This window comes from Mixophyes fleayi, chromosome 3 (assembly GCF_038048845.1).
Source record: "Mixophyes fleayi isolate aMixFle1 chromosome 3, aMixFle1.hap1, whole genome shotgun sequence".
NCBI lineage: Eukaryota > Metazoa > Chordata > Amphibia > Anura > Limnodynastidae > Mixophyes > Mixophyes fleayi.
Window position 1 is genome coordinate 179,999,466 of NC_134404.1, and position 13,114 is coordinate 180,012,579.

General features: G+C 38.2%; 1 protein-coding gene across 1 annotated transcript in view; it reads right to left on the minus strand.

The window, feature by feature from the left end:
* The window catches only part of ASCC3 (activating signal cointegrator 1 complex subunit 3), a 605,262-nt gene that overhangs the window by 120,135 nt on the left and 472,013 nt on the right, over positions 1–13,114 (minus strand). The window contains exons 31-33 of the mRNA XM_075202837.1: positions 1,404–1,541; positions 1,192–1,312; positions 306–438 (exon numbers count right to left, since the gene is read on the minus strand). Of these exons, the coding sequence (XP_075058938.1) occupies positions 306–438; positions 1,192–1,312; positions 1,404–1,541 (392 nt within the window). The remainder of the gene's footprint in view (positions 1–305; positions 439–1,191; positions 1,313–1,403; positions 1,542–13,114) is intronic.

Consider the following 13,114-nt stretch of genomic DNA (forward strand, 5'->3'; position numbering starts at 1 on the left):
GCTCAAAACTCGATAATTTATCGTCGCACAAAATAACAAATATAAAACAGATACAGGATGAAAAGCCAGCAATAGCAATTTTAGTCACACATTTATATAACTGTTTTAACACTCTCTTGTAATGCAGCTATGGGGAACTATAGATTATACTAATTTTATCAACACCCTGTGTTACAAATGTTTGTGCTGAAGTCATGTAAACATGTAATGCTTTACCAATATACCAACCCCAGATTCAGGCTCTGAACAGAAATAAATGTGCATATGTGTTTTATACATTATCTGGCATGCAGTCATGTGCTTACCTAGATTCCACTGGGAATGGTTCATAAAGAAACTTCTTGTAGAAATCTTTTTTGATATCATGAACTAGGATCACAGCTTTGCCTTGGTCATCAAACTGAGGCCTCCCAGCACGACCCATCATCTGAAGTACATCTGGTTACAAAATAATAATACAGTTACACATGTCCGATTTGTATATTGTTGTATATTGTAGAATACATAAAAACATCTAGACACTTTACATGTATCCATGATATTTAATATAATTATATGGCTGTGTTACTTCAAAATTTCAAGAAAAGTGTGACTGAAACTAAAAAAGGAATTTTTTAAGTACTCCAAAAAGTAAAACACGAATTAGCCGTATTGATAACCAAAGCTAAACATCTTGGGTTCTCAGTGAAAACACTATTCTACATAATGCTAAGCTCTCAAAATGTATACTAAAGAGAAACCCATAGAGGAAATGAAATTCATTTGCTATGCTATGTAAAGCAAGAGCTTAAACAAATCACTTGTAAAGCTTTCTTATTTTTCAATATAATTTGGTCATGGGATGGCACTCTTAATTATATCTACATATTCATCGCATTCAAAAAACACATTCACATATCCATTAAATGACCATATATTTAACTTAAACAGGAATCAAAAGTTATACTAAAGTCATATAAATAGGGTAAAACATAAAATCCAGACATATATTGAGACACGAACACAGATAAGATTTTCATAAATAACACATACATTAGGGCTGGTATATTATTACATTTAAAATAAATACTTTAGAAGCCAGTGAATATGTGTACCAAATAAGGTGTAATCATAGACTCAAAACAGTATAAATTATGTAGAAAATATGGACAGCTTCAAGATACACTGTACATGTATTACAACATAGTGTACCTGTGATTGGATAATCCACATATCTTCTTGTTTTTCCATCATAAAATTCAGTTCCCTTGACAATAACCAGGTGAGCAGGGAAATTAACACCCCATGCCAATGTACTGGTTGCAATAAGAACCTAGTCAATAAAAAAAAAGCAGAAAATAATGCTATTCAGGTTAAATCACACATATTTCCAGTATTTCCAGTAAATCTTTTGAAATAAATACCTGAATTTTGCAGTTTACAAAAAGTTCTTCCACTGTCTTTCGATCCCTTTCATGCAAACCTGCATGGTGCATTCCAATTCCAAAGGCAAGTGTGAGCTTCAGGTTGGAATCTCTTACAGTTACAATAATGTCATTCATCTGTACCAAAAATGGATGGTGAGCAAAGGTTTAGACCACTGCATCAATGTGATTTCATAATTCATACTGCTTGCTTATACATTATAATTACATGGTCAAAGACAGGATGGTATACTAAAGGTGCAAGTAGCACAGATGTGCTGTAAACCAAAGCAACAATCAGATATCTTGGAAATCTTGCACTAAACAAAGACTTGAATGTCAATATATGTATATAAAACTTGTCTTCTATTATTTTATTGTTTGGTTAACGGAGATATATTAACTAATAACCTGCTTAATTTCTACATCTTTTCCAAGCTATTCCAAACTTTCAAATCAGAATTTTCTTCCTATGCAAATTATAAACACTCTTATGTCTGTTTTCAATTTCTCAAATTTACTTTCTAGTTAATTCTTTTAAATTACTTCTATAACATTCTTCTCCATCAATGTCTAGAAAAGCCTCCAAATAGGTTTAAAACAGGCCTGAAATAAATCAACCTGTACTTTAGAAAACACTCAGCAGAGCATAGTACAGCACTCAAATCTCTTGTTGCCTTTGTAGTCTGACCAATAAAAGCTTAAATTTATATTTATGCACAAAGCTTGATTTATGCTGCTATATAAATTAATTATACATAATCGTTGATGATGGCCTGGCTAAAAATTTGCATTTCTTTCATTCCCCTTAAAACAATGTTGTTTAGAAATAACATTTCAAATTACATTACTAAGACAAAGGTTAAGCCATATCTATTCACACATATCTGCTGATCTGTTATAACATAAGAGAGTTTTACTAGGGTGATGACAAAGAAAATTAAATAATTATTAAATCATTAAACAAAACTGCATGGTGGATAGTGTTCTAGCTAGAGATGGGCGGGTCCGGTTCTCCGAGAACCGAACCCACCCGAACTTTGGGTATCCGAGTACCGAGCTGAGCAGCTCGGTACTCTCCCGCCCATTCCGAATCCAAATCGAGGCCGAACGTCATTGTGACGTCGTCGGATCTCGGGACTCGGTTCTCGCGATACTTCAACTTTATAAATACACGCCTCCACAGCAATCCATCGCCATTTGACAGAGGGAGAGAGCAGGGTGTAGTCATAGGCTAATTAGAGCAGGGACAGAGAATACCATATTGTTCTTGCAATTGCTCTAACCAAAATCGCTAGTGCAGAGAGGAGGATAGAGGTTTATTATTTTTTCTTCATATTTGGCACTCCCCAGCGCTTTTGGGGTGTCCCCCATAATTGTGCATTAATATTTCTGGCTGTCAAAAGTCATATCTGTCAGCAGTATCTACTAAATAATTTGCAGCACACCTCAGTGTTTTTGGGGTGTCCTCCCTAATTGTGCATTAATATTTCTGGCTGTCAAAAGTCATATCTGTCAGCAGTATCTACTCAATAATTTTTAGCACTCCTCAGTGTTTTTGGGGTGTCCTCCCTAATTGTGCATTAATATTTCTGGCTGTCAAAAGTCATATCTGTCAGCAGTATCTACTCAATAATTTTTAGCACTCCTCAGTGTTTTTGGGGTGTCCTCCCTAATTGTGCATTAATATTTCTGGCTGTCAAAAGTCATATCTGTCAGCAGTATCTACTCAATAATTTTTAGCACTCCTCAGTGTTTTTGGGGTGTCCTCCCTAATTGTGCATTAATATTTCTGGCTGTCAAAAGTCATATCTGTCAGCAGTATCTACTCAATAATTTTTAGCACTCCTCAGTGTTTTTGGGGTGTCCTCCCTAATTGTGCATTAATATTTCTGGCTTTCAAAAGTCATATCTGTCAGCAGTATCTACTCAATAATTTTTAGCACTCCTCAGTGTTTTTGGGGTGTCCTCCCTAATTGTGCATTAATATTTCTGGCTGTCAAAAGTCATATCTGTCAGCAGTATCTACTCAATAATTTTTAGCACTCCTCAGTGTTTTTGGGGTGTCCTCCCTAATTGTGCATTAATATTTCTGGCTGTCAAAAGTCATATCTGTCAGCAGTATCTACTCAATAATTTTTAGCACTCCTCAGTGTTTTTGGGGTGTCCTCCCTAATTGTGCATTAATATTTCTGGCTGTCAAAAGTCATATCTGTCAGCAGTATCTACTCAATAATTTTTAGCACTCCTCAGTGTTTTTGGGGTGTCCTCCCTAATTGTGCATTAATATTTCTGGCTGTCAAAAGTCATATCTGTCAGCAGTATCTACTCAATAATTTTTAGCACTCCCCAGTGGTTTGCGCTCAGAATGGATTCAAAGCAGTCCACATATGATCTAAATGAGCAACCAGGTTCTGTCACCAGTCCTGATGTTAGTGTTCCCAGTACGTCATCTGGCCAAGGCGATGTCAAACAACAGAGTGTTTTCAAATTAGTGCAAAAAACAAAAACCAAAAAAAAATTTACTGTATTGAAGCGAAAAAGAAGTGTAACTGAGCAAAAGTTAAGTGACGATAAAAAAAAAATTGCAAGCATGCCATTCTACACACGCAGTGGCAAAGAGAGAATGAGGCCTTCACCTTTGGCTATTAGTGGCAGATCCCAAAAAGTTACCCAGGCTACAATTGGTGCACAACTACTGTTACGCGTCAAAGCTGAGCTGCAAGATACCAGTGAGGCATTACAGGAGAATATTTGCTCTGATTCACAAATGACAACAATCCCTGTGGAGAGTCCATCCAACAGTGGGATGTCTAATCGTGAGCATTCTGCTGATGTGTGCCTTAATAGCCCGAGTGTAGCCGGTGATACCCAAATTGAGGATGCCACTTTGGAATTAGAAGAGGATGAGGGGGAGATTTGTGTAGGCGACGAGGGCGCTAATGATGATGTTGATGATTATGATGCAGACAGATACCAAATTGCCTTTCTCAATTTCTATTTATATTCTAGATTATATAACGGCTGAATAGTTTTCTATTTTACTCCTAGTGGAGAGAGGATCTGATGCAGACAGATACCAAACTGCCTTTGTCCATTTCAATTTATATTGTACAGTATATAACGGCTTAATTTATTAGTATTTTATACAAGTGGAGGGGGGCCTAGAGAGACAGAAACCAAACTGGCTTTCTCCATGTCAATTAATATTGTACAGTCTATAATGGCTGAATTTTTTGGTATTTTATACAAGTGGAGGGGGGCCTTGAGAGACAGAAACCAAACTGGCTTTTTCCATTTCTTTACATATTTAACTATAAGTGTAGGGTGTAATATACATTCAAAGACGATGGCTGCATTGCCAATATGCATAGATGGAGAGGAAGACAATCTGTTTTGTGTGTAGAATAGGCCTACCAACGAAGAATTAAACTGTTTTTTTGGATGATTTATTACCTCAACAATTAGATTACTTGTCTCTAAAACAGTTGGAGCACTAAATTGGGTTAATTTAGGCCCAAAAACATGGATTTTCCAAAAAAATAGCAAAACAAAACCAAACAAAACCAAAACCAAAACCAAAACACGCAATGGCGGTTTTGCAAAACCAAAACCAAAACCAAAACACGACGGTAATCCAGATCCAAAACCGAATCCAAAACCAAAACACGGGGGTCAGTGACCATCTCTAGTTCTAGCATTACCAGTAGTCATATTCTCAAGGGACAATACATAGATAGAATATTTGTCTTGCTGTAACCTAAGAACTTGTGAGCTCTGACATAAGCAGTACATACCTACAGGTGTTAATTACATGTGTTTTACTAGTATCGTAATGCTGGTGAAATTCAGATAAATGGGTCTAAAACAGGACCCATTGTTTTAAATGACCCCCTACTCATGAAGTTTTATTATCGTGTAGGTGTGTTGCTGTTGAGCTAGCTTTTTCCAAATGCATCTTGTACCATTCACATGCGCTTACCAGCAGCACATTGTTTGGGAAAGCCTGAAGTGGTAATGAGAGCTAATCTTATTTCCTGATTAACAACATGAAAGAAACTCCGCCATACTTTAACACGTGTCAGCAGCAGTCTGGGGTGTGCTAGTGCTTCTGAATGGATGGTCACCCTCATATTCTCTCCTCAAAGATTTCCCTTCATTGGCACATGCACTACTTGCAGGTGCAAGTGGGCAGTGAGCAGGACACAACTCCCAACAGTCCAGGGAGCCAAGACAGAAGTCCTAAATGTTGGGGCAGTGGAACAGTACTTTTAACTAGAGATGCTCACTGACCCACGTGTTCCGGTTTTAGATCTGGATTAACTTAGTGTTTTGGTTCCTGATTTTTTTTTCTAAAATCCCTTATTTTTTTTATTTTTTTTTATCTAAAATCACATATTTTTGCTTTTTCCCCCTACATTATAATTAACCTCAATGACATTAATTTCAAGTCATATGCAGTCAATTTTGACGAACTCACAGGTCACAATATTATCTTCATACACTTTCAAAAAAGACTGCAGCGACCTGTGTGGATGCTATGCGACAGAGCAATGACTCAAACACACGGCAGTTCATAGCACATCTAGGACACATTGTCACACAGCAGTGTCAGTAAAGAAAAGTGTTGCAAGATAGAATTGTACTTGGATCATGAAATCAGTTATGGTTCATTTGCTTGCTCCACCCGTTCCATGGATAACTGTGGTAATTCTACAGCTAAACTATGTCGACGAGCGCTGACCCCCCCCCCACCGGGATGCATGCTTTTATCAGACCCAGACCAATCCAGGGTGCCAGACAATGCACTAAAAAGAGCCATTGAAATTCACAGCAAAAAGCAAGTTCATCACTGAGCTTCGAATCAGCCCCAATTCACAAAACATTATAATATAGTTAGGTATGTTTAACGTAAGGTGCAGATTACAAACACTTTGTGCAATACTGATGAAACGGCAGCAAAATGGAAGGTAATACATATACACGTTTATTTAGACATCAATGCTTACATTACTTCTTCAAGCAACAATGTTCTTTGTTGATAAAACTGTTGTCTTTATACAGTTCAAAAAAATTTGGATGTTGATGGTAGGATCAGGTGGAGTTATAGCAGAATTGTCACTAATTCTGGTCAATTATTTTACAGTAGACAAGACCAGATGTCAAAATGTTGTGCTGAGTTATCTGCATCATCCCTGGGTCTCTTGGGAAAGCTGAGTTTTTTCCTAGCAGCAGTTGACTGAGAAACTGAAGGAGGAGACGCCGTCCTGTCACGTAACACTTGAGCTGTCACCTTGCTCACAAGGAGCTCCTTGCATCTCTTCAGATCTCGGTCAGTTGGAAACAAAGAGAAGACATAGCTCTTAAACCGAGGATCAAGCACAGTCGCCAAAATGTAGTGATCCGATTTCAAGATTTTCTCTTGACTCTTGGATCCTGGTGAAGCGAATAAAGTACTTGATCTACATGTCAGACATACTTAGCGTAATTACTTTGTTTAATATCCTCCTTCAGTTTTTCAAACTGCTTTTCCAAAAGTCTAATTAAGGGAATCACTTGACTCAAGCTAGCAGCGTCTGAACTCACTTAACAGGTGACTACTTTGAATGGTTTTAGCACCTTGCACAACACGGAAAGTATTCTCCACTGTGCTTGAGTAAAATACATCCCCCCCACCTTTCCCAATCTCATGGATTGTGGAATAGGCGTGGATGGCTTTTCGCTGTTCCTCCATTCGCAGAAGCATATACAGGGTGGAATTCCACATTGTCACCACCTCTTGCTTCAGTTGGTGGCAGGGCAAATTAAATTGCTCTTGTAGCTGTTGCAATCTCCTACACGCTGTTGCCGAATGCCGGAAATGTCCAGATATTTTCCGGACCACAGACAGCATCTCCTGCACGTCAATGTAATTTTTTAAAAAGCTCTGCACCACCAAGTTTATTGTGTGAGAAAAACAGGGGATGTGATGGAATTCACCCAGCTGTAATGCTCTCACAATATTGGTGGTGTTATCAGAAATTACATATCCTGAGGAAAGTCCAAGCGGGATAAGCCATGTTGCAATGACATCTCTTAGTTTTTGTAACAGATTGTCAGCTGTATTCCTCTTAGTGAAGCCGGTGACACACAGAGTAGCCTGCCTCTGAAAAATGTGACGTACTTGGGTACATGCTGCTGCTGTTCCTGCTGGTGAAGGCGAATCACCGGCAAGGTGTGCTGTCACAGTCATATAATCTTTAGTTTACCCAGTTCCGCTTGTCCACATATCTGTGGTTAAGTGTATAGTGGGCAGAATGGCATTTTGTAGCCCAATAATTACATTTTATGAAATCTTTTGGTAGAGGTTAGGAATTGCTTTGCTAGTAAAATAGTGTTGTGATGGAATTTGGTAATGGGGACACAGGACCTCAATTAACTGTCTAAAACCAGCTGCATTAATAGTGGATATTGGACAAAGATCTAATACTAGCATAGTCGCCATGGTGTCTGTGATCCGCTTTGCGACTGGGTGACAGTTTTCATAATTGCTTCCTTTTGCAAAGGATTGTTTAACAGTCAATTGTTGTAAACTACTAGTAGTCTTCTTCTTGGTCTGCTTCTGGGATGAAGATTCACCCCCAGCAGCAACAGCTCAAGAATTCAAGAATTCTTCTGAGGAATCCAGGATAGTGGAGGAGTCATCTAGCCTTACCAACTTGGATGCAGGACTAAATCCTACTGAGGATATTGATGAGGATGGTAGTTGTGGGTGTAGATTGCAGGCGTCGGGATCTAGCTGAGAGAAGGGACCAAGCTGATGATGGACTGCTTATTGTTATTTTTTAGCATAAGTTTCTGATTTTCCCAACAGCTTGCCATGAACTTGCTTCAAATGGCGTAACATGGATAAGGTTCCTAAATGGTTAAGGTCCCTACCTCTACTAACTGTGGCTTTACAAATGCTACAAATGGCTAGACAACTGTTGTCAGGATTTGGGTAAAAATAATTTCACACATAAGAGGTGGAATTTTTGGTCTTATGCCCAGGCATGACAATGGCCTTCTTCTTATCACGTGCATGAACTGCTTCCACTGGTGCAGGACTTACACAAACAACATCATCAGGATTACACATAGCACTCATGGATAGACTCTGCTTCGGGATTTGTGTCTGTTTTCTTTCAGCTCGACTTTTACACATAAGAGTATTTGGACAATACTTTTGGAGTCCGAATGACAAGGTCTTGTTTGGTCATGACTGACCTTAGAAGAAGATGCATCAGTGACAGTTGCAGAACTAGCACTCATTGAGAAAGGCGAAGGCCTCATTCTTTTCTTGCCACTGCGTATGTAGAATGGCATGTTGCCAATTTTATTTTTTTCTACAGATAACTTTACCTGGATTACAGGTCTTTTTTTTCTTGACCAAGGTAATAGGTGTTTTTTTATATTTTTGTTTCGCTGACTTAAAAACACTATGCACTTTAAAAAAGGTTTTAGCAGATGACGTAGAGAGATTACTATAATCTTGACTGGTGCCAGCAGCTTCTTGGTGCTCCTGGCCTTCTGTGTACTGCTGTGAATCCATTTTGATAACACAGTACAATGTGACTGCAGATTTAGAAGACTAAGCCTACCAGACCTATTATTTCTATTTCAGGAATGACAATTAGCAGTGGATCTCTCCTCTTTGTTTTACCTTTATAAACACAGCACAATGTGACTGCAGATTTAGAAGAGCAAGCCTGCCTGACCTATTATTTGTATTTCAGCAATGACAATTAGCAATGGAGCAATGTAGCTCTCCTGAATGTCAATGGAGACTTTGAAGAACACTTCTACCCCTCCTCTTTCTTTTCTACTTTTGACACTGCCCAACTGCACTAGAGACTGCCAAGAACTGTGCTACCCCTTCTGTGTCCCTCTGTGAAATGGGGCTGGATCGTGGTGGAGGGCGGTACTTACAGAATCCAAAGCTCACGAGATCCGACGATACAACGATGACGTTTTGCCTCGTTTTCAATTCCGAGGGTGCACGAAAGTACCGAGCTGGATCAGCTCGCTACTCAGATTTGCTAAGTTCGGGTGTGTTTGGTTCTCGGGGGACCAAGCATGTACATCTCTACTTTTAACTCAGGCATGTCTCACCTAAATTGAGACACATGGACGTATGATAGAAATGTTTTTGTTGTTGTATATATGCAATATATCATCCCATAAGATACAGATAAATTGTTTGATGATTCAAACAATCTAGATAATTAAAACCATATAGACGTTACTAAGAATATGCGAAAGAAGCAACATTTTCAGATAAGTTCCCTGAAATATGCTCCACATTCCGTATTTGGCTGTGAAATACTGCAATAATCTCTGGCAGAATTTGGTCTTAAGTGTTCCCAGTCCTACCCTAAACCCACTGCACAGCAAAATTAGCCATCATCATCTAAGTTATATTCATAGACTATAAATTCTGAAAAATACTAATTTACAAATATAGTGTGCAACGGCAAAGCAAACACAGAACTCAAAGATTTTATTGTCGGAATAATTCATCCTCAATGAAATGGCCTGTTCTGCGCAATATTCTATTTGCGTCAATTTGGGTAGCAACTTCATCTCTACTAAGAACACAATCTCTTTCATTCATATGGTTAATGAGCCCTTACATTTTCTTTGATACATATTTCTTCACGATTTTACTGAATTTAACATTAGAAAAATAACCTTATTTATCTAGTGGACGAGTACAAGAACATGTCACCTATGCTACTCAACGTTGCATATATGCATCTAGAAGATACAGGGGTATAAAAATAACCATAATAGATTAATTTATAGCAATGAACTGTGCTGACTATTAAGTGTGAGAATAGATTTTATTTTTCCCTTCAATTTTACACCAATAAAATGGCCCATATCCACTGCTAAGACTTTGTTCTGAGATATTGTTTCTATAACAAATTAGTGGTGAATCTATTTTTCTTGTCTCGCTGCCCTGCATGAGCGAGATGCCCTGTGGTGCAGTTAGTCATGTTCTGCTAAGCAAAGTAATTTAGCCAGGAAAGAGGATAGAGCCCTTTGCAGGAGAATGTACTAATATACTGTCAAACTAGCAGCAGGAAGCCATGGTCACTTCTCACTGACCTCCTTTTAAATTTCACATAAATCACTTCAGCAAACAAAAGGATTTTACCTATTGGCAGAAATCTTGGGGCTTATAGTTCTCATGATGAATCACCGTTAGCATAACATTTTTCCCCGTTATTTGATGCCCATTTTCTGATGTAAAACATAACTATTTTCTAGGATTTCACATTTCTATTAGATACAAATGTTAACTACACTCTGTAAAATGTAAAAATCACTGAACATTTATCTGACCAAAATGCAAGACTAGTATTGTAAAAAATCTGCATTTCATGTCTAGCAGATCTAAGAAAAGCTTTTAAACAATGAATTGTTTTTATTTTCAGCAAAGACTGGATTTTTTATTGAGCCATCCTTGGGTGCTACACACACAATTAAAAAATGTAATTCACAATGTCAAGCGCCTCACTTACATGAACGGAATGGCCCTCTTTCTGGACTACTAGGTTGTTGCTGCTCAGGTCCGGCTACTATCAGATGTGCGGTTACATGTCTTTATATGATGTTTGTAGACATGGCACCAGAAGAAATTATATTTAGAAATGTTATGACATGATATTAGGGTTAAATATATACAGGGAAAAAGTGGGGTGGAATAGGACAAGAGCGCTAGAGTGGTAGAAACCAAAAGAATAAATGATTGGACCATGCAGTCTCGAAAATGTGTTAAACATAGGAAGTAAACTGACAACAAACCCCCCCCCCCCCCCCCCCCCTATGTTTAACTGTGTAAATATAATTCCATGTTCAGAGAGGTAGTAACCACCAGGGAAACACTAATATAAAAACTATTATAAATTGAGTAAATTTAGGAGAGTTTTAAATGTTTGTTGCAAGATTCCAGATGAACACAAAGAAACCTAGTGTATTTCAAAAGATTACAAATTTATTCTAAACCAATAGAGAAGTATATATTAGTATATATACTATAGTTCTATACACCCATTTATTAGTTATTATTTCCTACATTTACTTTGCACAAATCTTCTTGAGCATTACCAGAATCACTAGTGACTTAGTAATAACAGACTGTACGTTGATGAAAATGTATCATACATTTTGGTTCTAGTGATATCACTCCTTGGGGGGAATTCAATTAGCCGCAATGGTCTTCAATACATTGTGGCCGTGGGATTTTTACAAAAATCTCTGCTGCTTTTTCCTCACACCCGAAAATGATCGGATATTTTACTGTAGTAACGGTAAAAATGCACAGCCGCGATATTCTGAGTAACATCTCGGCTAACTGAAATCCCCCCCTTGACTCTATTCCTTTTAAATATCATACTTTTGATTGCAACTTCATTATACATGCTCCACAGGTTTGTCCTTCGCCTGATCCCAAAGATGTCTTCTTCAAGAGCGCCAACACAGCGGTATCCAGTGCAGAGAAAATCAATAAAAGCAATGGGCAAGTAATGAGCGTGTAAAAGAAAATGGGGCATGCCAACAAAGATCAACCTTAATTCAGTTACGGCAAAGGTAGGACAATACCAGCAAAATCGCGGTTAATGAACCAGTTAATAAATACACCAGAACTTTTACTAAATCTTTGTTTCTTAAACCAGAGGTTTACAGACGTATAGGGTATACAATCTGCAAACCTAATAATAAGCAGTTCCTTTTACCCTCACATAACAGAAATCAATTTCAAGATACAAAACAACTGAATTGTGATAGCAAACTGGTAGTGTATATAATGTAATGCCCCTGCGTACTGATTTATGTGGGTAAAATAGAAGGGACATTGAAAGAAGGGCTGCCCCTCCACCTTTCCCATCTCAGACCGGCCTTTGGCCACTAAGTAATCTGAAGATCCTTTTTCAAACACTATTTAGAAGCTGGATATACTTTGTCATCATTCCAATTTATGCCACTAGAAAAACAGACTTAATCTTTTTTTAAATGTGGCAATAATCCTTTGAAACTTTTATGGAGAGAGTGTACACAAATTCTGCACTGTGCTACATTACAGTGTTTCATATCCAGTTTTCTAACAGATGTTTTTCTGTAACTCCACCTGCGGGCCTCAATCCACCTTGTTTTACTATGCAAATAGAATTTTGAGTTCCATGACACTTATAGCTCCTTACGCCTGAATAGGCAAATTAGCCATAAAATTCAAGTTATTAAAGTGTAGCACTCACTGGTGGATCCAGAGGGAGGCCATTAGGGCTATCACCCCCCCCCCCCCCCCAATCCACCCAGCAGCAATTTTCATACCTTAAAATTGCTGCTGAGAGCTCCAATCATCAGGAAGAATGGGGGAGGGCAGTTGGGGCAAACCAATCAGAGTGAAAGAGGGACGTGGCTATGCAAAATCGCAGCTCCCCTCTAAAAATAAATCTGGGGCTGTCCCTGGTAGCACTCCCTCTGGAAATGCAGCATATTTATATTGGGCCACATGTCCAGATACATATCATTTGCAAATCCCAAGGCTCTGATGGTGAAAAAATAAATAAAAAATAATAGATTAAAATAACTAGTGCTATAGCTGGGTTGGGTACGATATGGGGACAATGAAAATGTCACCATTCAGAATGTTGTCACTATACTGTCGACAATTAGAATGTCGACCC